The sequence below is a fragment of the Oncorhynchus clarkii genome, chromosome 31 (genome assembly GCF_045791955.1).
Source record: "Oncorhynchus clarkii lewisi isolate Uvic-CL-2024 chromosome 31, UVic_Ocla_1.0, whole genome shotgun sequence".
Classification (NCBI taxonomy): domain Eukaryota; kingdom Metazoa; phylum Chordata; class Actinopteri; order Salmoniformes; family Salmonidae; genus Oncorhynchus; species Oncorhynchus clarkii.
The window spans coordinates 25,506,478-25,533,110 of record NC_092177.1 but is presented as its reverse complement, the minus strand read 5'-3'; the positions used below and the strand labels follow the sequence as shown (position 1 = coordinate 25,533,110).

At 45.6% G+C, this 26,633-nt stretch overlaps 1 protein-coding gene across 2 annotated transcripts in view; it reads right to left on the bottom strand.

Annotated features, from left to right (window-relative positions):
- Positions 1-25,518, bottom strand: part of LOC139390517 (A-type potassium channel modulatory protein KCNIP1-like) — a 54,036-nt gene extending 28,518 nt beyond the window's left edge. Inside the window, exon 1 of one of the 2 annotated variants that reach the window (XM_071137671.1) lies at positions 24,813-25,518. In XM_071137671.1, coding sequence (XP_070993772.1) covers positions 24,813-24,876 — 64 coding nt within the window. In that variant the 5' untranslated portion in view covers positions 24,877-25,518. Of the gene's footprint in view, positions 1-5,853; positions 6,756-24,812 lie in introns of those variants that run through there. The other variant, XM_071137670.1, reaches the window with a different exon arrangement.
- Positions 25,519-26,633: the final 1,115 nt, after the last annotated feature.

Sequence of the window (26,633 nt, the reverse complement as noted above, 5' to 3'; positions counted from 1 at the left end):
GAATGAGACAGGTATGGAAGGAATGAGACATGTATGGAAGGAATCAGACAGATATGGAAGGGATGAGACAGATATGGAAGGAACGAGACAGATATGGAAGGAACAAGACAGATATGGAAGGAATCAGACAGATATGGAAGGAATGAGAAGGATATGGAAGGAATCAGACGGATATGGAAGGGATGAGACAGATATGGAAGGAATGAGACAGGTATGGAAGGAATGAGACAGGTATGGAAGGAATCAGACAGATATGGAAGGGATGAGACAGATATGGAAGGAATGAGACAGATATGGAAGGAACAAGACAGATATGGAAGGAATAAGACAGATATGGAAGGAATGAGAGAAATGGAAGGAATAAGACAGATAGGGGAGGAATAAGACAGATATGGAAGGAATAAGACCGACATGGAAGGAACAAGACAGATATGGAAGGAACAAGACAGATATGGAAGGACTAAGACAGATATGGAAGGAACAAGACAGATATGGAAGGAACAAGACAGATATGGAAGGAACAAGACAGGTATGGAAGGAATGAGACAGGTATGGAAGGAATCAGACAGATATGGAAGGGATGAGACAGATATGGAAGGAATGAGACAGATATGGAAGGAACAAGACAGATATGGAAGAAATAAGACAGATATGGAAGGAATGAGAGATATGGAAGGAATAAGACAGATAGGGGAGGAATAAGACAGATATGGAAGGAATAAGACCGACATGGAAGGAACAAGACAGATATGGAAGGAACAAGACAGATATGGAAGGACTAAGACAGATATGGAAGGAACAAGACAGATATGGAAGGAACAAGACAGATATGGAAGGAACAAGACAGGTATGGAAGGAATGAGACAGGTATGGAAGGAATCAGACAGACATGGAAGGGATGAGACAGATATGGAAGGAATGAGACAGATATGGAAGGAACAAGACAGATATGGAAGGAATAAGAAGGATATGGAAGGAATGAGAAGGATATGGAAGGAATCAGACAGATATGGAAGAAATAAGACAGATATGGAAGGAATGAGACAGATATGGAAGGAATGAGACAGATATGGAAGGAATAAGACAGATATGGAAGGAATAAGACAGATATGGAAGGAATAAGACAGATATGGAAGGAACAAGACAGATATGGAAGGAATGAGACAGATATGGAAGGAACGAGACAGATATGGAAGGAACGAGACAGATATGGAAGGAATGAGACAGATAAGGAAGGAACAAGACAGATATGGATGGAATGAGAAGGATATGGAAGGAATGAGACAGGTATGGAAGGAATGAGACATGTATGGAAGGAATCAGACAGATAAGGAAGGAACAAGACAGATATGGAAGGAATGAGAAGGATATGGAAGGAATAAGACAGATATGGAAGGAATGAGACAGATATGGAAGGAATGAGACAGGTATGGAAGGAATGAGACATGTATGGAAGGAATCAGACAGATATGGAAGGGATGAGACAGATATGGAAGGAACGAGACAGATATGGAAGGAACAAGACAGATATGGAAGGAATCAGACAGATATGGAAGGAATGAGAAGGATATGGAAGGAATCAGACAGATATGGAAGGGATGAGACAGATATGGAAGGAATGAGACAGGTATGGAAGGAATGAGACAGGTATGGAAGGAATCAGACAGACATGGAAGGGATGAGACAGATATGGAAGGAATGAGACATATATGGAAGGAATGAGACAGGTATGGAAGGAATGAGACAGGTATGGAAGGAATCAGACAGATATGGAATTGATGAGACAGATATGGAAGGAATGAGACAGATATGGAAGGAACAAGACAGATATGGAAGGAATAAGACAGATATGGAAGGAATGAGAGATATGGAAGGAATAAGACAGATAGGGGAGGAACAAGACAGATATGGAAGGAACAAGACAGATATGGAAGGACTAAGACAGATATGGAAGGAACAAGACAGATATGGAAGGAACAAGACAGATATGGAAGGAACAAGACAGATAAGGAAGGAACATGACACATATGGAAGGAATGAGACAGATATGGAAGGAACAAGACAGGGATGGAAGGAATGAGACAGGTATGGAAGGAATCAGACAGACATGGAAGGGATGAGACAGATATGGAAGGAATGAGACAGATATGGAAGGAACAAGACAGATATGGAAGGAATAAGAAGGATATGGAAGGAATGAGAAGGATATGGAAGGAATCAGACAGATATGGAAGAAATAAGACAGATATGGAAGGAATGAGACAGATATGGAAGGAATGAGACAGATATGGAAGGAATAAGACAGACATGGAAGGAATAAGACAGATATGGAAGGAATAAGACAGATATGGAAGGAACAAGACAGATATGGAAGGAATGAGACAGATATGGAAGGAACGAGACAGATATGGAAGGAACGAGACAGATATGGAAGGAATGAGACAGATAAGGAAGGAACAAGACAGATATGGAAGGAATGAGAAGGATATGGAAGGAATAAGACAGATATGGAAGGAATGAGACAGATATGGAAGGAATGAGACAGGTATGGAAGGAATGAGACATGTATGGAAGGAATCAGACAGATAAGGAAGGAACAAGACAGATATGGAAGGAATGAGAAGTATATGGAAGGAATAAGACAGATATGGAAGGAATGAGACAGATATGGAAGGAATGAGACAGGTATGGAAGGAATGAGACATGTATGGAAGGAATCAGACAGATATGGAAGGGATGAGACAGATATGGAAGGAACGAGACAGATATGGAAGGAACAAGACAGATATGGAAGGAATCAGACAGATATGGAAGGAATGAGAAGGATATGGAAGGAATCAGACAGATATGGAAGGGATGAGACAGATATGGAAGGAATGAGACAGGTATGGAAGGAATGAGACAGGTATGGAAGGAATGAGAAGGATATGGAAGGAATGAGACAGGTATGGAAGGAATGAGACAGGTATGGAAGGAATCAGACAGATATGGAAGGGATGAGACAGATATGGAAGGAATGAGACAGGTATGGAAGGGATGAGACAGATATGGAAGGAATGAGACAGATATGGAAGGAATGAGACAGGTATGGAAGGAATGAGACAGGTATGGAAGGAATCAGACAGACATGGAAGGGATGAGACAGATATGGAAGGAATGAGACAGATATGGAAGGAACAAGACAGATATGGAAGGAATAAGACAGATATGGAAGGAATGAGAGATATGGAAGGAATATGACAGATAGGGGAGGAATAAGACAGATATGGAAGGAATAAGACCGACATGGAAGGAACAAGACAGATATGGAAGGAACAAGACAGATATGGAAGGAACAAGACAGATATGGAAGGACTAAGACAGATATGGAAGGAACAAGACAGATATGGAAGGAACAAGACAGATATGGAAGGAACAAGACAGATAAGGAAGGAACAAGACAGATATGGAAGGAATGAGACAGATATAGAAGGAACAAGACAGATAAGGAAGGAACAAGACAGATATGGAAGGAACAAGACAGATATGGAAGGAACAAGACAGATAAGGAAGGAACAAGACAGATATGGAAGGAATGAGACAGATATGGAAGGAACAAGACAGGTATGGAAGGAATGAGACAGGTATGGAAGGAATCAGACAGACATGGAAGGGATGAGACAGATATGGAAGGAATGAGACAGATATGGAAGGAACAAGACAGATATGGAAGGAATAAGAAGGATATGGAAGGAATGAGAAGGATATGGAAGGAATCAGACAGATATGGAAGAAATAAGACAGATATGGAAGGAATGAGACAGATATGGAAGGAATGAGACAGATATGGAAGGAATAAGACAGATATGGAAGGAATAAGACAGATATGGAAGGAATAAGACTGATAGGGGAGGAATAAGACAGATATGGAAGGAATAAGACCGACATGGAAGGAACAAGACAGATATGGAAGGAACAAGACAGATATGGAAGGAACAAGACAGATATGGAAGGACTAAGACAGATATGGAAGGAACAAGACAGATATGGAAGGAACAAGACAGATATGGAAGGAACAAGACAGATAAGGAAGGACTAAGACAGATATGGAAGGAATGAGACAGATATGGAAGGAACAAGACAGATAAGGAAGGAACAAGACAGATATGAAAGGAACAAGACAGTTAATGCAATGCAAACTATATTTAATAATTTATATTTAATGTCTTCATTTTGTCAATGTTTCATGATATAAAACATGATATGTTATCTAATGTGATTTATATTACAATATGGAAATAGCCCACGGAAAAATAATCAAAAGAGCAATATGCAAAATTGTGCAAATTTGCAATAAGCATGGATAACTTTGGAACCACCAATCTCATAACATCTCACTGACCCCCAAAACTGATATATTGTGTTGCCATGCCAACCGTGCTTCCAAGGGAACAGGCAAGACGGAAGAGAGTGTGTGAGCAGAGTGACAAATACCTTGTGTATGTTTCCCCTCCACTGATGTCTGCACACACACTTATGTACACACACACACACACACACACACACGCACCACTCCTCTCACATCAAGCAAACACATGCACATAGACATTACCTTACACTAGAGCATGTATAGATCCTCTATGTCCTGATGACACTACCCTTCTCCCTAGAGTTATCACCCACACATTACCTCAGGTGTTACCTCTCTCTCTCACCCACACATTACCTCAGGTGTTACCTCTCTCTCTCACCCACACATTTCCTCAGGTGTTACCTCTCTCTCACCCACACATTACCTCAGGTGTTACCTCTTTCTATCACCCACACATGACCTCAGGTGTTACCTCTCTCTCTCTCACCCACACATTACCTCAGGTGTTACCTCTCTCTCATCCACACATTACCTCAGGTGTTACCTCTCTCTCTCACCCACACATTACCTCAGGTGTTACCTCTCTCTCTCTCTCTCACCCACACATTACCTCAGGTGTTACCTCTCTCTCTCTCTCTCTCACCCACACATTACCTCAGGTGTTACCTCTCTCTCTCACCCACACATTATCTCAGGTGTTAACTTTCTCTCTCACCCACACATTACCTCAGGTGTTACCTCTCTCTCTCACCCACGCATTCCTCAGGTGTTACCTCTCTCTCTCTCTCTCTCTCACACCCACACATTACCTCAGGTGTTACCTCTCTCTCTCTCTCTCTCTCTCTCACCCACACATTACTTCAATTGTTAACTCTCTCTCTCTCACCCACGCATTCCTCAGGTGTTACCTCTCTCTCTCTCACATACATTACCCCAGGTGTTAACTCTCTCTCTCTCACACACATTACCTCAGGTGTTACCTCTCTCTCTCACGCACATTACCTCAGGTGTTACCTCTCTCTCTCATACATTACCTCAGGTGTTACCTCTCTCTCTCTCACACACACATTACCTTAGGTGTTACCTCTCTCTCTCTCACACACATTACCACAGGTGTTACATCTCTCTCTCTCACACACACATTACCTCAGGTGTTATCTCTCGCTCACACACACATTATCTCAGTTGTTACCTCTCGCTCACACACACATTACCTCAGGTGTTACCTCTCTCTCTCACACACACATTCAAAGGATGCTTCCATGGAATAGTGACTTTATGATAATAATAATAATATTATTATTATTATGTGTGTGTATGACATTGTATTGGTTGCATGTGTTGTTGATAGGTGTAGGTTGTGTTGTTTTCATAAATGTGTGTATGTGAGTGCTAGCATCCTTTTTAAGTTGTGTGGAGAGCCTGTGTGTGTGTGTGTGTGTGTGTGTGTGTGTGTGTGTGTGTGTGTGTGTGGTGAGCCTGTGTGTGTCTGTGTGTCTCACCTCTGGATGGCCTCCTCCTCTCCCCCTTGGTCCTCTCCCCCATGGTTAATGTGCCCACCACAGCGCCCATGTTGTCACAGTGGAAACTGTCTTGTCTACGTTCTGTCGGTCTACAGAGGTCTGTAACGTGTCTGATAGTTAGCTCTCACACTGCCTCCCTCACTCCCTCCCTCCCTCTCTCTCTCTGTCCCTCTTTCCACTGATCCTGTCATCTGACTCTGAATGGTTTACCTCAACGACGCCCCGCTATCTTTCTTTCGTTCTTTTACTCTCTCGATCTATGTGGAGCCTCGAAGTTCCTCTCCCTCTGCTTCTTCCTCTCCTCTCTCCCCTCTTCTCTCCCTCTCTCTCCTATCTCTCCCCCTCCCTCGTTTCTCACCTTCTCTCTCTCCCTATCTCTCCTCTCTCCCTATCTGTCCTCTCTTCCTATCTCCCCTCTCTCTCAATCGCTCTCTATCTCTCCTATCTCTGCTTCTCTCTCCCTCTCTCCTTCTCTCTCCCTCTCTCCCTCTCTCATTATCTCTCCCTCTCCTCTTCTCTCTCCCTCTCCTCTTCTCTCTCCCTCTCCTCTTCTCTCTCCCTCTCCTCTTCTCTCTCCCTCTCCTCTTCTCTCTCCCTCTCCACTTCTCTCTCCCTCTGCCTTTCTCTCTCATTCTCTCTCTCTCTATATCTCCCTATATCTCTCTCCCCTTCTCTCTCATTCTCTCTCTCTATCGCCCTATATCTCCCTCACGCCTTCTCTCTGACTCTCTCTCTCTCCCTCTCTCTCCCTCTCTCTCCTTCTCTCTCACTATCTATCCATAACTCTCCTTCTCTCTCCCTCTCTCCTTCTCTCCCTCCTTCTCTTTCCCTCTTTCATTCTCTCTTACCCTCTCTCCCTGTCTCTCTCTCTCTCATTCTCTCTCCCTTGCTCTCCTTCTCTCTCCTTACCTCTCTCCTACTCTCTCCCCCATCTCTCCTTCTCTCTCTCCCTCTCCCTCTCTCTCCCTCCCTCTCTTCTTCTCTCTCTCTCCCTCTCTCTCCCTCTCTCTCCTTCTCTCTCCTTCCCTTTCCTTCCCTCTCCTTCTCTCCCTCTCTCACCTTCTCTTTCCCTCTTTCATTCTCTCTTACCCTCTCTCCCTGTCTCTCTCTCTCTCCTTCTCTCTCCCTCTCTCTCCCTCTCTCTCCTTCTCTCTCACTATCTCTCCATAACTCTCCTTCTCTCTCCCTCTCTCCTTCTCTCCCTCCTCCTCTTTCCCTCTTTCATTCTCTCTTACCCTCTCACCCTGTCTCTCCCTCTCTCCTTCTCTCTCCCTTGCTCTCCTTCTCTCTCCTTACCTCTCTCCTACTCTCTCCCCCATCTCTCCTTCTCTCTCTCCCTCTCCCTCTCTCCCTCTCTTCTTTTCTCTCCCTCTCTCTCCCTCTCTCTCCTTCTCTCTCCTTCCCTCTCCTTCTCTCCCTCTCTCACCTTCTCTTTCCCTCTTTCATTCTCTCTTACCCTCTCTCCCTGTCTCTCTCTCTCCTTCTCTCTCCCCCATCTCTCCTCTCTCTCTCTCTCTCCTTCTCTCCCTCTCCCTCTCTCCTTCTCTCCCTCTATATCTCCCTCTCGCCTTCTTTCTCTCTCTCTCTCCCGCTCTCCATCTCTCTTCTTCTCTATCCATCTCCCTCATTCTCCTTCTCTCTCCCTCTCTCTCCCCCATCTCTCCTCTCTCTCTCTCTCTCCTTCTCTCCCTCTCTCCTTCTCTCCCTCTATATCTCCCTCTCGCCTTCTTTCTCTCTCCTTTTTCCCTCTCTCCTTCTCTCGCCCTCCCTCCCTCCCCCTCTATCTCTCCTTTCTCCCTCTCTCTTTCTCTCTCCCTCTTTCTCTCTCCCTCTCTCTCCTTTTCTCTCCCTCTCTCTCCTTTTCTCTCTCATTTTCTCTCACTCTCTCTCATTCCATCTCTCTCGCTGTCTCTTCTCTCTCGCTCTCTCCCTCTCCTTCTGTCCCTCTCTCTCCTTCTCTCTCATTCTCTCTCACTATCTCTCCCTCTCTCTCACTCTCTCTCCCTATCTCTCCTTCTCTCATTCTCTCTCTCTCCTTTTCTCCCGTTCTCTCCTCTCTCCGTCACTCCTTCTCCTTCTTGCTGTGTTCCTCCCACCTCCCACCTCCCTCCTCCAGAACACTGAAAAGCCTGAATCTTTGATTCAGAGTCAGTAAAACAGTAAGAAGTTGATTCATTGAATCATAGATCATATGACTCAATGACTCATAGTACTGTTACAGTACTGTTACACCATTCCATCCCCCTGAGAATAAAAATGTAATTTAAACACACACACACACGCAGATACACACGCCCCTCCATAATACAATTATTCCTATATTTGAACTAAAGTGATTACAGACATAATCGTACTGTTACACAGACACCTTTACACACATCTTCTCCTCCCCTCTTCACCCCCCACACACAGCAACCATCCCACTGATCACCCACTACATACATCATCCATCCCACTGATCACCCACTACATACATCATCCATCCCACTGATCACCCACTACATACATCATCCATCCTACTGATCACCCACTACATACATCATCCATCCCACTGATCACCCACGACATACATCATCCATCCCACTGATCACCCACTACATACATCATCCATCCCACTGATCACCCACTACATACATCATCCATCCCACTGATCACTCACTGCATACATCATCCATCCCACTGATCACCCACTACATATATCATCCATCCCACTGATCACAGACTACATACATGATCCATCCTACTGATCACCCACTACATACATCATCCATCCCACTGATCACCCACTACATACATCATCCATCCCACTGATCACCCACTACATACATCATCCATCTATAAAAACACACCAGGATAGAGAAGAAGATGGAGACAGAAAAGAGGGAAGAGAGGTGGGGATGGGGGGAGAAAGGGGGAGAGAAAGAGTGTGGAGATGGGGTGGAGGGAGAAAGGGGGAGAGAAGGAGTGTGGAGATGGGGGGGAAAGGGGGAGAGAAGGAGTGTGGGGATGGGGGGGAGAAAGGGGGAGAGAAGGAGTGTGGGGATGGGGGAGAGAAGGAGTGTGGGGATGGGGGGAGAGAAAGGGGGAGAGAAGGAGTGTGGGGGTGGGGGTGGGGGGGGGAAAGGGGGAGAGAAGGAGTGTGGGGACGGGGGGGAGAAAGGGGGAGAGAAGGAGTGTGGGGATGGGGGGAGAGAAGGAGTGTGGGGATGGGGGGGAGAAAGGGGGAGAGAAGGAGTGTGGGGATGGGGGGAGAGAAGGAGTGTGGGGATGTGGGGGGAGAAAGGGGGAGGGAAGGAGTGTGGAGATGGGGAGAGAGAAGGAGTGTGGGGATGGGGAGAGAGAAGGGGTTTGGGGATGGGGAGAGAGAAGGAGTGTGGGGATGGGGAGAGAAGGAGTGTGGAGATGGGGGAGAGAAGGAGTGTGGAGATGGGGAGAGAGAAGGAGTGTGGGGATGGGGAGAGAAGGAGTGTGGGGATGGGGAGAGAAGGAGTGTGGGGATGGGGAGAGAAGGAGTGTGGGGATGGAGAGAGAAGGAGTGTGGGGATGGGGGGAGAGAAGGAGTGTGGAGATGGGGAGAGAGAAGGAGTGTGGGGATCGGGGAGAGAAGGAGTGTGGGGATGGGGAGAGAGAAGGGGTGTGGGGATGGGGGGAGAGAAGGAGTGTGGGGATGGGGTGGAGAGAAGGAGTGTGGGGATGGGGAGAGAGAAGGGGTGTGGGGATGGGGGGGAGAAGGAGTGTGGGGAAGGGAAAGGGGGAGAGAAGGAGTGTGGGGAAGGGGGAGAGAAGGATTGTGGGGAAGGGGGAGAGAAGGAGTGTGGGGATGGGGGGAGAGAAGGAGTGTGGGGAAGGGGGAGAGAAGGAGTGTGGGGAAGGGGGGGAGAGAACAGAAGAACAGTGGAAAATGGAAGAGAAACAGAAAAAGTAGGCGTGAGGGGGCAAAGACAGAGATTGAGGATAATGACAGAGCTGTTATGTGCTGAAGAACCCCCTGAAAAATCTGAATTGAAAAATACATATAATTTTTTTTAAATAAAATTAAAATAACCTTTTTTCTCTCTCACAAAAGTAGTGCACTGCGCCAATACTAGTCCTGTATTAGCGGACTGATATAGCCGACTGTAGCACAGGCCCCCAAAAATATATTCTGGATGGAGAAATGGAGAGAGGGAGAGGTGGAACAAAGATCCTCACACAGTGTGCTGTGAGCTATGCTTGCCAAGGTCATTAGTCAAGAAGCAACCTTAACCAACGAACATCATTATAGGAAGAAAATGGTACAATACACTGAACACTATGTGTGAATATACACAACTTTGCTCGTTAATGAAATACACTAACTCTGAGGTCTTAAAAACAGCATGTATGCATAGCCTGAGTATGACAGTTCTGGTCAAGTGAGCCAAGGCTCTTTTATGACTAATACATCAGGAGTCTTAATGAGTTAATCCACAGAATGAGACTAAAGAATGTTAGTTGTAAAATGGTATAACAATTACCATACATAGGAATATAAACTGAGTATACAGAACATTAGGAACACCTTCCTAATATTGAGTTGCACCCCCCTTTACTCTCAGAACAGCCTCAACTCGTCAGGGCATGGACTCAACACGGTGTCGAAAGAGTTCCACAGGGATGAAATGCAAATATTCACCACAAAGGTGTTGCACTGCACCTTTACTAAAAATATCGCAGCACCCCCAGCCAAACACATCTTCCCACGGCTATGACCATAACCATTTAGAGTTAATGCCTAACCTTAATAATTCAGAGTTAATGCCTATCCTTAATAATTCAGAGTTAATGCCTAACCTTAATAATTCAGAGTTAATGCCTAAACTTAATAATTCAGAGTTAATGCCTAAATTTAATAATTCAGAGTTAATGCCTAAACTTAATAATTCAGAGTTAATGCCTAACCTTAATAATTCAGAGTTAATGCCTAACTTAATAATTCAGAGTTAATGCCTAACCTTAATAATTCAGAGTTAATGCCTAACCTTAATAATTCAGAGTTAATGCCTAACCTTAATAATTCAGAGTTAATGCCTAAACTTAATAATTCAGAGTTAATGCCTAAACTTAATAATTCAGAGTTAATGCCTAAACTTAATAATTCAGAGTTAATGCCTAACTTAACAATTCAGAGTTAATGCCTAAATTTAATAATTCAGAGTTAATGCCTAAACTTAATAATTCAGAGTTAATGCCTAAACTTAATAATTCAGAGTTAATGCCTAAACTTAATAATTCAGAGTTAATGCCTAAACTTAATAATTCAGAGTTAATGCCTAAACGTAACCTTGGAACGATACAGAGAAGTAACCAAACACTTTGAAATGTGACGTAAAATGGATGAACGTCTAATTCTGACATGAGAGCTTGTTGGTGTGTGTGTTGTATTGTGTCTTATATTGTGTGTGCCTCTGAGAAGCTTGGTGAGAGAGAGAGGAGGATCAAATGTGAATTAATTAATAAGCATATAGAGAACTGGAAAGGAGGTATGACATGAAAAGAGGGATAGAGGGACAGAAGGGGACATCTTGATGACAATGAAGAAGTCAGTCTGACCAAAGAGCCTTTGAAAAGCAACACATCCTTCAGACTTCAGACACACATGTCTCCTTAGACAAAATATTATGCCTCTCATTCGCTCACAGGCAGTTCCTAAAAACTCTGGAAACACATAGTGTAGTGTAGACAGAAGTATGTGGACACACCTTCAAATTAGTGGATTCGGCTATATCAGCCACACCCGTTGCTGACAGATGTATAAAATCAAGCACACAGCCATGCAATCTCCATAGACAAATATTGGCAGTAGAATGGCCTAACTGAAGAGGTCAGTGACTTTCAACGTGGCACCGTCATGGGATGCCACCTTTCCAACAAGTTAGTGTGTCAAATTTCTGTCCTGCTAGAGCTGCCCAGGTCAACAATAAGTGCTGTTATTGTGAATTGGAAACGTCTAGGAGCAACAACGGCTCAGCCGTGAAGTGGTAGGCCACAGAAACTCACAGAACAGGACTGCCGAGTGCTGAAGTGCGTAAAAAAATATCTGTCCTCGGATGCAACACTCACTACCGAGTTCCAAACTATCTCTGGAAGCAATGTCAGCACAAGAACTGTTTGTCGGGAGCTTTATGAAATGGGTTTCCATGGTTGAGCAGCAACACACAAGCCTAAGATTACCATGCACAATGCCAAGTGTCAGCTGGTGTGGTGTAAAGCTCGCCGCAATTGGATTCTGGAGCAGTGGAAACGTGTTCTCTGGAGTAATGATGCACGCTTCACCATCTGGCAGTCTGGTGAATTAATCTGGGTTTGGCGGATGCCAGGAGAACGCTATCTGCCCCAATGCATAGTGCCAACTGTAAAGTTTGGTGGAGGAAGAATAATGGTCTGGGGCTGTTTCAGTTTAGGGAAGGCCCTTTCCTAGTTCAGCATGACAATGCCCCCGTGCACAAAGTGAGGTCCATACAGAAATGATTTGTTGACATCGGTGTGGAAGAACATGACTGGCCTGCACAGAGCCCTGATCTCAACCCCATCTAACACCTTTGCGATGAATTGGAACACCGACTGCGAGCCAGGCCTAATCGCCCAACATCAGTGCCCGACCTCACCAATGCTCTCGTGGCTGAATGGAAGCAAGTCCCCACAGCAATGTTCCAACATCTAGTAGAAAGTGTTCACAGAAGATGGGAGGTTGTTATAGCAGCAAAGTGGGGACCAACTCCATATTAATCCCCATGATTCTGGAATGAGATGTTCGACAAGCATATGTCCACATAGTTTTGGTCATGTAGTGTATCTTTATCAAGATAGACTTTGTGAGCCTTGAGACATAAACATATCTCTTCACATATCTCTTCACAAAATCAATTGCTCATTAATGTCCATTGCTTTCCTCCACAGTCCTCAGATATGGATCTCCATCTGTGTAGATATTGTAAACCTTCATACGTCATATTTATTCTGCATCAAATCCTTTCCTTCACCGTCTTAAAAATTCCTCAGACATCCGGTATTTATCAGGATAGACTTCACGAGCCTTGAGTCATGAATATGTCTCTTCAGAATACCAATTTCACATCCTTCTCTGTTCCTTTGACTCACAGTCCAAAAGACAAGTATCTCTCTGTCTCAGACCCATCTCAGACCTTGCTTTCCCAATGAGCACAAGACACAACTAAAACATATTTTCAAAGCCATCTTTTTGACACATTTTGCTCACTGGGTTATCTCTATCAGTACACAGTAGTAATGATGAACCTTCCTTCAGATGATTGAGGATCCCAGTCCTATTGATGGGTCACCAATACTCTGAGACTGAGACAGAGAAGGTGACAGAGGCAATAGAGCTGCCAAACTCTCTGACACGCCTTGCTATTATTCTCATCTTACTGGAAATGTTTTGTCTCTGCTCCTGGTGCTGTCTGTGACAGACTGGGTTGATGTGATGTATCTGCTCCTGGTATTGTCTGTGGCAGACTGGGTTGATGTGATGTCTCTGCTCCTGGTGCTGTCTTTGACAGACTGGGTTGATGTCCATGCTCCTGGTGCTGTCTGTGACAGACTGGGTTGATGTGATGTATCTGCTCCTGGTGCTGTCTGTGACAGACTGGGTTGATGTGATGTCTCTGCTCCTGGTGTTGTCTGTGACAGACTGTATTGATGTGATGTCTCTGCTCCTGGTGCTGTCTTTGACAGACTGGGTTGATGTGATGTCTCTGCTCCTGGTGCTGTCTGTGACAGACTGGGTTGATGTGATGTCTCTGCTCCTGGTGCTGTCTGTAACAGACTGGGTTGATGTGATGTCCATGCTCCTGGTGCTGTCTGTGACAGACTGGGTTGATGTGATGTCTCTGCTCCTGGTGCTGTCTGTGACAGACTGGGTTGATGTGATGTCCATGCTCCTGGTGCTGTCTGTGACAGACTGGGTTGATGTGATGTATCTGCTCCTGGTGCTGTCTGTAACAGACTGGGTTGATGTGATGTCTCTGCTCCTGGTGCTGTCTGTGACAGACTGGGTTCTCGGTTCAGAACAGATTCTTCTTCTGATTAGTTTATAGGTTGGGAGTACTGTGGGAGTGGGAGCAGGGATGTAAGCAGTTTTGACAGTAAATCTATGGTCGGTCAGTGCCGTTTAAGATAAGGGAAGATGATAATTGTTTTTGTCAGCATGGCCTGACAAAATGTCAGCATAATGGAGGACTGTCATTCATATTCCATTCACCCAGTTCAGTGTAACATTGATAGGTTTAAACTACTACATGATACTCACATTTGACCTGTACCAATCATGAGGTTGCTACAACCTAGCCTATGAATGAAGGTTTTGAACGTAGGTGCACACAGGTGGAGAGAAAGATTTGCGGTGACAGAAGACATTTCTTTCAACAGAATTGACGGAATGAATACACCCTTGATTACACTCTTCTTGGAAATTCTGTCTGGAGATTTATGATGTTTGAATGTCCCTAATCTCCTCAGCTTTAACTTCTCACGTCTACATTCCTGGCGGTCAGACATATTCAGCCCCTCTCCAATGACATTTGAATAGAAAGTGATTCTTTACCATTAAACACCAACGCGTTTCAGCACACCAGCTTTAATCAGGGTGCCTTTCACATGACTGAATAGGCTTCTCACATGACTCACTCAGGCTCCTCGGGGATTGGATATGAAATGAAAAAAGACTGGAAACTCTGTGGAGGATAGTGAACTTAAGCTTGGCTACCACTCAGCAAAACACACACATCAAGCAACCTATACTGAACAAAAATATATACACAACATTTTTTTATTTTTTTATTCGTTATTTTACCAGGTAAGTTGACTGAGAACATGTTCTCATTTACAGCAACGACCTGGGGAATAGTTACAGGGGAGAGAAGGGGGATGAATGAGTCAATTGTAAACTGGGGATGATTAGGATGATTAGGAATTTAGCCAGGACACCGGGGTTAACACCCCTACTCTTACGATAAGTTCCATGGGATCTTTAATGACCTCAGAGAGTCAGGACACCCGTTTAACGTCCCATCCGAAAGACGGCACCCTACACAGGGTAGTGTCCCCAATCACTGCCCTGGGGCATTGGGATATTTTTAGACCAGAGGAAAGAGTGCCTCCTACTGGCCCTCCAACACCACTTCCAGCAGCATTTGGTCTCCCATCCAGGAACTGACCAGCACCAACATGCAATCATTTCAAAGATTTTACTGAGTTACAGTTCAAATAAGGAAATCAGTCCTTTGAAATAAATTTGTTAGGTCCTAATCTATGGATTTCACATGACTGGGAATACAGATATACATCTGTTGGTCATAGATACCTTAACAAAAAGGTAGGGGAGCGGATCAGAAAACCAGTCAGTTCAATGGCTGTTCAATGGCAGTTCAATGGCAGCCTCTTCAATGGCTGTGCGGAATTGCTGTATATTAGCGGGAACTGGAACACGCTGTCGATCCAGAGCATCCCAAACATGCTCCATGGGTGAGATGTCTGGTGAGTGGGACTGTGCATTATCATGCTGAAACATGGGGTTATGGCAGAGGATGAATGGCACGACAATGTACCTCAGGATCTCGTCACGGTATCTCTGTGCATTCAAATTGCCATTGATAAAATTCAATTGTGTTCATTGTCTGTAGCTTATGCCTGCCCATACTATAACCCCACCGCCACCATGGGGCACTCTGTTCAAAACATTGACATTCGCAAACCACTCAGCCACACAACACCATATTCGTGGCCTGCGGTTGTGAGGCCAGTTGGAACGTACTGCACAGTTCTCAAAAATGACATTGGAGGTGGCTTATGGTAGAGAAATTAACTTTCAATTCTCTGGTGGACATTCCTGCAGTCAGCATGCCAATTGCACGCTCCCTCAAAACTTGAGACATCTGTGGCATTGTGTGGTGTGACAAAACTTTTATTGTCCCCAGAATAAGGTGCACCTGTGTAATGATCATGCTGCTTAATCAGCTTCTTGATATGCCACACCGGTCAGGTGGGTGGATTATTTTAGCAAAGGATAAATGCTCACTAACAGGGATGTAAACAAATTTGCTTTTTGTGCATGTGGAACATTTCTGGGATCTTTTATTTCAGCTCATGAAACATGGGACCAACACTTTACATGCTGCATTTAGATTTTTGTTCAGTGAAAATACGGTACACAGACAGCGGAAAATGCATGCGCACACGTGAATACAGACATGCACACATGCACAGACAAACATGCGCTTGCATGCACACGCAGCAACACACTCACATACACAGTGCTGTGGGCAGTGGATTATCACCCCTGGATGGAGCCATGTGACTAATAAAGCTCTTTGGCAGTCCTAACACAGTGCTGTGGGCAGTGGATTATCACCCCTGGATGGAGCCATGTGACTAATAAAGCTCTTTGGCAGTTCTAACTGATCCTTGTGGTGTCTGTTGATGTGAGGGTATGATGGGGGTTACTGATGAAGCTGGAGGAGCAGAGAGGAGCGGAGAGGAGAGGAGCGGAGTTGAGAGGAGCGGAGAAGAGCGGAGAGGAGAGAAGAGGAGCGGAGCGGAGAGGAGCAGCGAGGAGCGGAGAGGAGCAGAGAGGAGCGGAGCGGAGAGGAGAGGAGAGAAGAGGAGCGGAGAGGAGCAGAGAGGAGCGGAGCGGAGAAGAGCAGAGAGGAGCGGAGAAGAGCAGAGAGGAGCGGAGCGGAGAGGAACAGAGAGGAGAGGAGCGGAGAGGAGAGAAGAGGAGCGGAGAGGAGCAGAGAGGAGAGGAGCAGAGAGGAGCGGAGCGGAGCAGAGAGGAGCGGAGAAGAGAGAAGAGGAGAGAAGAGGAGAGGAGAGAAGAGGAGAGGAGAGGAGAGAAGAGGAGCGGAGCGGAGCAGAGAGGAGCAGAGAGGAGAGGAGAGGAGCGAAGAGGAGAGGAGAGGAGCGGAGGGGAGCAGAGAGGAGCGGAGTGGAGCGGAGAGGAGAAGAGCGGAGAGGAGAGAAGAGGAGCGAAGAGGAGAGGAGCGGAGGGGAGCAAAGAGGAGCAGAGCGGAGAGGAGAGGAGCAGAGGAGCGGAGAGGAGCAGAGAGGAGCGGAGAAGAGGAGAAGAGCGGAGCAGAGAGGAGCGGAGAAGAGCGGAGAGGAGAGAAGAGGAGCGGAGAGGAGAGAAGAGGAGCGGAGCGAAGAGGAGAGGAGCGGAGGGGAGCAGAGAGGAGCAGAGCGGAGAGGAGAGGAGCAGAGAGGAGAGGAGAGGAGCAGAGAGGAGCAGAGAGGAGCAGAGAGGTGCAGAGAGGAGAGGAGCAGAGAGGAGAGGCGCAGAGAGGAGAGAAGAGGAGCAGAGGAGAGGAGCAGAGAGGAGAGGAGAGGAGCAGAGAGGAGAGGAGCAGAGAGGAGAGGAGCAGAGAGAAGAAGCGCGGAGAGGAGAGGATGGGAGATGTGCTCTTCTAATGCTGCTGATGTAGCCTCTTTAGCCTGTGGCTGAGGGAGATATTAACCCAAAGACACACTCACTACACACACACTAACCTAGACTAGATTGTCCCACACTCACAGAACAAGATTAGCCCAACACATGTTTCAAAGCCAGCGATGAGTTTAGTGTAGAATGCAGTGTGGATGTCCCGATCAGACCTGATAACGTCAGATAGAGGAAGTTTGCATATAGAGTGAGAAGTGGTGAGTGAGAACAGGGAAGAGAAATCGTTTGACAGAGAGAGCAAACTACAGTGCCTTGCAAAAGTATTCGGCCCCCTTGAACTTTGCGACCTTTTGCCACATTTCAGGCTTCAAACATAAAGATATAAAACTGTATTTTTTTGTGAAGAATAAACAACAAGTGGGACACAATCATGAAGTGGAACGACATTTATTGGATATTTCAAACTTTTTTAACAAATCAAAAACTGAAAAATTGGGCGTGCAAAATTATTCAGCCCCTTTACTTTCAGTGCAGCAAACTCTCTCCAGAAGTTCAGTGAGGATCTCTGAATGATCCAATGTTGACCTAAATGACTAATGATGATAAATACAATCCACCTGTGTGTAATCAAGTCTCCGTATAAATGCACCTGCACTGTGATAGTCTCAGAGGTCCGTTAAAAGCGCAGAGAGCATCATGAAGAACAAGGAACACACCAGGCAGGTCCGAGATACTGTTGTGAAGAAGTTTAAAGCCAGATTTGGATACAAAAAGATTTCCCAAGCTTTAAACATCCCAAGGAGCACTGTGCAAGCGATAATATTGAAATGGAAGGAGTATCAGACCACTGCAAATCTACCAAGACCTGGCCGTCCCTCTAAACTTTCAGCTCATACAAGGAGAAGACTGATCAGAGATGCAGCCAAGAGGCCCATGATCACTCTGGATGAACTGCAGAGATCTACAGCTGAGGTGGGAGACTCTGTCCATAGGACAACAATCAGTCGTATATTGCACAAATCTGGCCTTTATGGAAGAGTGGCAAGAAAGCCATTTCTTAAAGATATCCATAAAAAGTGTAGTTTCAAGTTTGCCACAAGCCACCTGGGAGACACACCAAACATGTGGAAGAAGGTGCTCTGGTCAGATGAAACCAAAATTGAACTTTTTGGCAACAATGCAAAATGTTATGTTTGGCGTAAAAGCAACACAGCTGAACACACCATCCCCATATGTCAAACATGGTGGTGGCAGCATCATGGTTTGGGCCTGCTCTTCTTCAGCAGTGACAGGGAAGCTGGTTAAAATTGATGGGAAGATGGATGGAGCCAAATACAGGACCATTCTGGAAGAAAACCTGATGGAGTTTGCAAAAGACCTGAGACTGGGACGGAGATTTGTCTTCCAACAAGACAATGATCCAAAACATAAAGCAAAATCTACAATGGAATGGTTCAAAAATAAACATATCCAGGTGTTAGAATGGCCAAGTCAAAGTCCAGACCTGAATCCAATCGAGAATCTGTGGAAAGAACTGAAAACTGCTGTTCACAAATGCTCTCCATCCAACCTCACTGAGCTCAAGCTGTTTTGCAAGGAGGAATGGGAAAAAATGTCAGTCTCTCGATGTGCAAAACTGATAGAGACATACCCCAAGCGACTTACAGCTGTAATTGCAGCAAAAGGTGGCGCTACAAAGTATTAACTTAAGGGGGCTGAATAATTTTGCACGCCCAATTTTTCAGTTTTTGATTTGTTAAAAAAGTTTGAAATATCCAATAAATGTCGTTCCACTTCATGATTGTGTCCCACTTGTTGTTGATTCTTCACAAAAAAATACAGTTATATAATTTTATGTTTGAAGCCTGAAATGTGGCAAAAGGTCGCAAAGTTCAAGGGGGCCGAATACTTTCGCAAGGCACTGTATATATATATATATATATATATATATATATATATATATATATATGAAATGTCTTTATTCTTTTGGAACTTTTGTCAGTGTAATATTTACTGTTAATTTTGTATTGTTTATTTCACTTCTGTTTTTATCTATTTCACTTGCTTTGGCAATGTTAACATATGTTTCCCATGCCAATAAAGCCCCTTGAATTGAATTGAGAGAGAGACGGGGGGAGATTAGTGATGGGTTTCTTGTTGCTATGTTTTTGTTGTTAAGGGGAATCATTCCAATTGGAAGTAGTGTGTTGTGAGTTGACAGAAGATCACTGCATCATGTTCCCTGAGGCTCTTCAGAAGAAGCCATCTGTTATTATTCCCAGAGCTATGACCTCATGCTGTACTGACTAAGATCAAAACTTCTCAAGAGACCTCTGTTAACCTCCTCTCTCTACATCTACCTCTGTTAACCTCCTCTCTCTACATCTACCTCTGTTAACCTCCTCTCTCTACATCTACCTCTGTTAACCTCCTCTCTCTACATCTACCTCTGTTAACCGCCTCCTCTCTCTACATCTACCTCTGTTAACATCCTCTCTCTACATCTACCTCTGTTAACCTCCTCTCTCTACATCTACCTCTGTTAACCTCCTCTCTCTACATCTACCTCTGTTAACCTCCTCTCTCTACATCTACCTCTGTTAACCTCCTCTCTCTACATCTACCTCTGTTAACCTCCTCTCTCTCTCTCTACATCTCTCTCTGTTAACCTCCTCTCCCTACATCTCTCTCTGTTAACCTCCTCTCCCTACATCTACCTCTGTTAACCTCCTCTCCCTACATCTACCTCTTAACCTCCTCTCCCTACATCTACCTCTGTTAACCTCCTCTGTCTACCTCTGTTAACCTTCTCCCTCTACCTCATCTACCTCTGTTAACCTCCTCTGTCTACCTCATCTACCTCTGTTAACCTCCTCACTATACATCTACCTCTGTTAACCTCCTCTGTCTACCTCATCTACCTCTGTTAAACTCCTCTGTCTACCTCTGTTAACCTCCTCTCCCTACATCTACCTGTTAACCTCCTCTGTCTACCTCTGTTAACCTCCTCTGTCTACCTCTGTTAACCTCCTCTGTCTACCTCTGTTAACCTCCTCCCTCTACCTCTGTTAACCTCCTCTGTCTACCTCTGTTAACCTCCTCTGTCTACCTCTGTTAACCTCCTCTGTCTACCTCTGTTAACCTCCTCCCGCTACCTCTGTTTACCTCCTCCCTCTACCTCTGTTAACCTCTTCTCTTCTGTTTTTTTGGTAGGTTTCCAAACTACATTCCTTCCATCTATAGCATTTCTTAATATTACTCAGTTCCTTTGGCTTTGATGCCTCATGATTGAGTATTGCTCTGTTCAAGTAGACTGTGATTTTGCTGTGGCCTGATAAGGGTGTCAGTGGGCTGACTGTGAATGCTCTGAGAGACTCTGGGTAGAGGTCAGTGATAAAGTAGTCTACAGTAGTATAGGTGTACCTACCATAGGACTCTCCTCGAAGCCTAACATTGACCAGGTACATACCCAGCGCCTGACAGAGCTGCAGGAGTTGTGACCTGTTTTTGTTGGTTATGTTGTCATAGTTGTGCCTAGGGGGGCATATGGGGGAGGGAATGCTGTCACCTCCAGGTAGGTGTTTGTCCCCCTGTGTGCTGCGCGTGTCAGGTTCTTGTCCAGTTCTGGCATCTAGGTCACAACAGATTAGTACATGTCCCTGGGCCTGGAAATGATTGACTTCCCCCTCCAGGATGGAGAAGCTGTCTTCGTGGGGGGGATATAGGTAGCACACAGGAATACTTTTTCTCTGTTAAGATCATTTCCTTTAGAATGTCTAGCCAAGTGTCAAATGTTCCTGTTTTGATTAATTTAATGGAGTGAGTTAGGTCTGCTCTATACCAAATTAGCATACCCCCTGAGTCCCTTCCCTGTTTCACACCTGGTAGTTTGGTGGATGGGACTACCAGCTCTCTGTAACCTAGAGGGCAACCAATGGGTCCGTCTCCTCTATACCAGGTTTCATGTAGGATGACAATGTCTGTATTTCTTTGATGAAGTCCAGGTTCCTGCCCTTTAGGCCAAAGGCAGATGACCTCAGGCCTTGGATATTCCAGGATGAGATAGTGAAGGCTTTGTGTTCCATAAAGTGTCCAATGTTGTTGGTCGTGTGGTTTGGCCTCAGGCCAGTAAGTGTGAGCAGAGCCTGCTGAGTATCTGGTACATGCCATTGGCTTGGGCAAGTGTAAGAGTGGGGGTTGGGGCTGTTTGCCTGCTCATGGCCTGGGCATATGTGTGACTTCCATGTTGAGGCCCTCTTTGCGGGGGTGGGGTGCATGGGATGGGCCGAAGGGGCATAGGTCTGATCTGAGGGGGCCTAAATGGGGTGTGGGCATGGTTGACTTGGGAGGGTGTTGATTGGTTGGGCTGGGGTTGTGTATGTGTCTGGTGGTGTTGTGATCTAGATATATAGGTCCTCTCAGTGTGGGTCCTCTATGTGTAAGTCCAGGTTCCAACCCCCCCTGTTAGATGGCCAGCAGAGGGACTAAAGGTTCCCCAAAGCCCTGGTGGTTCCTGCTTGTCCCTGAGTACATCTCAAATGGCACCCTATTCTCGACATAGTGCACTAATAAATATGGGGCTCTGGTGAACAGAAATAGAGCACTATATATAAATAGTGTGCCTTGGGACGCAGCCCCTGCTACCGTTGAGCTAGATCCTGGAGGTTGAAGCTTCTGCAGGGATACACCTTGTTTTTATCACATATTCTGTTTCTTAGGAGCTTGTAGCTCTGCTTTCTGCTATTGTAATTCTGTTCAAATTGTACCAGATCCAGCATGTCCTGATTAAATACAGGAATAGATCGTGGATTAACAGTTTATAGTAATGGATAATGCTCCTGTAGACCCCGTTTCTGTTGGTTTAGGATTTTTAGCTCTATGTATGGGAGTCCTATGCTCTCAAGTTCTGTGTCCAATGGTGAGTGACAATCTGTAGTCAGCAGACACGCCACAACCAATGGCTGACGGATTACAGTGATTACCTGAACACAACATAAGGGGCTAGAAAGATGCCCCTTATGACCAACAGACAGACACAAACACACACAATTTCCTGTCCTTGTAAGACACTGGCAGACAGAACGCAGGTTGTTTTAATGAGCAGAAGCAGAGATGTGGAGGCTAGTGAATACCATCACCTTTTATAGACATTATCCTAACCCTCTCTATTTACCTTAGCAGTGTGCTGTCTACACACACACACACACACGCACGCACACACACACACGCACACACACGCACACACACACGCACACACACACGCACGCACACGCACACGCACACGCACGCACACACACACACACACACACACACACGCACGCACACGCACACACACACACGCACACACACACACGCACGCACATGCACGCACACACGGACACGGACACACACAATGTGTACAGAAAACAGGAGAAGTTGACTCTATGGTATAGTGCTAGTGCTGAAACCAAGTTGGTTATCCTCCCTGTGACTTTGCTCTGGTGTCCAATATACATTTGTTTATTATTCACTCACAGACTGCAGTCTACAAGTAATCATATTCACTCACAGACTGCAGCCTACAAGTAATCATATTCACTCACAGACTGCAGCCTACAAGTCTACAAGTAATCATATTCACTCACAGACTGCAGCATACAAGTCTACAAGTAATCATATTCACTCACAGACTGCAGCCCACAAGTAATCATATTCACTCACAGACTGTAGTCTACAAGTAATCATATTCACTTACAGACTATAGCCTACAAGTCTACAAGTAATCATATTCACTCACAGACTGCAGCCTACAAGTCTACAAGTAATCATATTCACTCACAGACTGCAGCCTACAAGTCTACAAGTAATCATATTCACTCACAGACTGCAGCCTACAAGTAATCATATTCACTCACAGACTGCAGCCTACAAGTCTACAAGTAATCATATTCACTCACAGACTGTAGCCTACAAGTAATCATATTCACTCACAGACTGCAGCCTACAAGTAATCATATTCACTCACAGACTGCAGCCTACAAGTAATCATATTCACTCACAGACTGCAGCCTACAAGTAATCATATTCACTCACAGACTGCAGCTTACAAGTCTACAAGTAATCATATTCACTCACAGACTGCAGCCTACAAGTAATCATATTCACTCACAGACTGCAGCCTACAAGTAATCATATTCACTCACAGACTGCAGCCTACAAGTCTACAAGTAATCATATTCACTCACAGACTGTAGCCTACAAGTAATCATATTCACTCACAGACTGCAGCCTACAAGTAATCATATTCACTCACAGACTGCAGCCTACAAGTAATCATATTCACTCACAGACTGCAGCCTACAAGTAATCATATTCACTCACAGACTGCAGCCTACAAGTCTACAAGTAATCATATTCACTCACAGACTGCAGCCTACAAGTAATCATATTCACTCACAGACTGTAGTCTACAAGTAATCATATTCACTCACAGACTGCAGCCTACAAGTAATCATATTCACTCACAGACTGTAGCCTACAAGTAATCATATTCACTCACAGACTGCAGCCTACAAGTCTACAAGTAATCATATTCACTCACAGACTGCAGCCTACAAGTAATCATATTCACTCACAGACTTTAGTCTACAAGTAATCATATTCACTCACAGACTGCAGCCTACAAGTAATCATATTCACTCACAGACTGTAGCCTACAAGTAATCATATTCACTCACAGACTGTAGCCTACAAGTCTACAAGTAATCATATTCACTCACAGACTGTATTCTACATGTAAATGTAATCACATATGCATAAACTGATAAATCATGCATTGACACTGACACTAATGGATGCTAGTCCATATGCAGTACATGCAGACACATATGTGCATAATTTAGCCTATACATACACTGAATGTACAAAACATTAAGAACACCTTCCTAATATGGAGTTTCATCCCCTTTTCACCCTCAGAATAGATTCAACTCATCAGGTCATGGACTCTACAAGGTGCCGGAAGCGTTCCACAGGGATGCTGGTCCATGTTGACTTCAATGCTTCCCACAGTTGTGTCAAGTTGGCTGGATGTCCTTTTAGTGGTGGACCATTCTTGATACACACAGGCAACTGTTGAGCAGGGAAAAAACAGCAGCTTTGCAGTTCTTGACACAAACCTGTGTGCCTGGCACCAACTACCATACCCAATTCAAAGGCATTTCAATCTTTTGTCTTGCCCATTCACCCTCTGAATGGCACATATACATTATCCATGTCTCAATGCTTAAAAATCCTTCTTTAACCTGTCTCCTCCCCTTCATCCACACTGATTGAAGTGGATTTAACAAGTGACATCAATAAGGGATCATAGCTTTCACCCAGATTCACCTGGTCAGTCTATGTCACAGAAAGAGCAGGTGTTCATAATGTTTTGTAAACTCAGCGTATATAACAAAGTCTCTCACACACAGACATACAGTACTAACCCTGTAACACACAGTAAACTGAATCAGTCTCCCACTCTGAGAATAAACGATGGAGGTCTTACCTTTCCGATAGGTCCGATCCTGCTTATTGCTCTGCATGGAAAAGGTCCCCATGACGAGCCCCATGTTTACAGCCACACAAAGAGTCTGTGTCTGCGATTGATTGAGTGTGTGTATGTGTGCGTGCGTGCATGTGTGTGTCTTGTGCGCCTGTTGTTGTTAAGTTATGAATGTGAGGCTACTCTGTGTGCAAGCCAGTGGCATTCCTCTTCTGTCTGACTCCTACGCAGTTGTAATGCCGGTGTGTGCGAGTGTGTGTGTGTGTGCGAGAGTGTGTGTGTGCGTGAGAGAGACCACATGCACTACGGCGCTACCTTTGTCTGTATGGCAACCCCTGGGTTTAGATGAATCTATCTCTCTCTCTCTCTATCCCTTTCTATCTTTCTCTTAATATCTCTCTGTCACAGCCATCTTGTCATTCTATTCATTCTTAATATACGCCTGTTACTCCCCCTCTTTTTCCCTCTCTCCGTCTCTTTGTCTCGTGTGGAGAGGGGGATCATCACACTGTTGCTTACGGAACAGGAAGGAAGCAGACAGAATCTCACAGAGGAAAGCTGAAAGCTGGGAGTAGAGAGGAAAGGGGGATACAGAGGGAAAGAAAGAGAAAGATTCAGCTTGATGAAAATGAGTGTGATGAGGATATGACAGTGGATAATGCAAGAGAAACAGAGAGAGATGAGGTGAGAAAGGGGAAGGGCTCTGCTCCGCCTCTATTGCTATTCTCCAGACACACTGTCTGCCTGTGTTGACTGCATTTTGCATTATCTCACACACTACTGGCTTGGTGATTGTGTGTGTTTGTGTGTGTACATGTTTTCCTACCTTATCAGGACCACAATGTCCTAACAATTCACCAGAGTGTGTGTGTGTGTCTGTGTTTAAATATGGGACCACTAGTGTCCTCCCACCCACACCACACCAAGGGACCACTAGTGTCATCCCACCCACACCACCCCAAGGGACCACTAGTGTCCTCCCACCCACACCACCCCATGGGACCACTAGTGTCCTCCCACACACACCACCCCATGGGATCACTAGTGTCATCCCACCCACACCACCCCAAGGGACCACTAGTGTCCTCCCACCCACACCAACCCATTGGACCACTAGTGCCCTCCCACCCACACCACCCCATGGGACCACTAGTGTCCTCCCACACACACCACCCCATGGGATCACTAGTGTCCTCCCACCCACACCACCCCATGGGACCACTAGTGTCCTCCCACCCACACCACCCCATGGGACCACTAGTGTCATCTCACCCACACCACCCCAAGGGACCACTAGTGTCATTCCACCCACACCACCCCATGGAACCACTAGTGTCCTCCCACCCACACCACCCCATGGGACCACTAGTGTCCTCCCACCCACACCACCCCATGGGACCACTAGTGTCATCTCACCCACACCACCCCAAGGGACCACTAGTGTCATTCCACCCACACCACCCCATGGAACCACTAGTGTCCTCCCACCCACACCACCCCATGGGACCACTAGTGTCCTCCCACCCACACCACACCAAGGGACCACTAGTGTCATCCCACCCACACCACCCCAAGGGACCACTAGTGTCCACACACCCACATCACCCCATGGGACCACTAGTGTCCTCCCACCCACATCACCCCATGGGACCACTAGTGTCCTCCCACACACACCACCCCATGGGACCACTAGTGTCCTCCCACCCACACCACCCCATGGGACCACTAGTGTCCTCCCACCCACACCACCCCATGGGACCACTAGTGTCATTCCACCCACATCACCCCATGGGACCACTAGTGTCCTCCCACCCACATCACCCC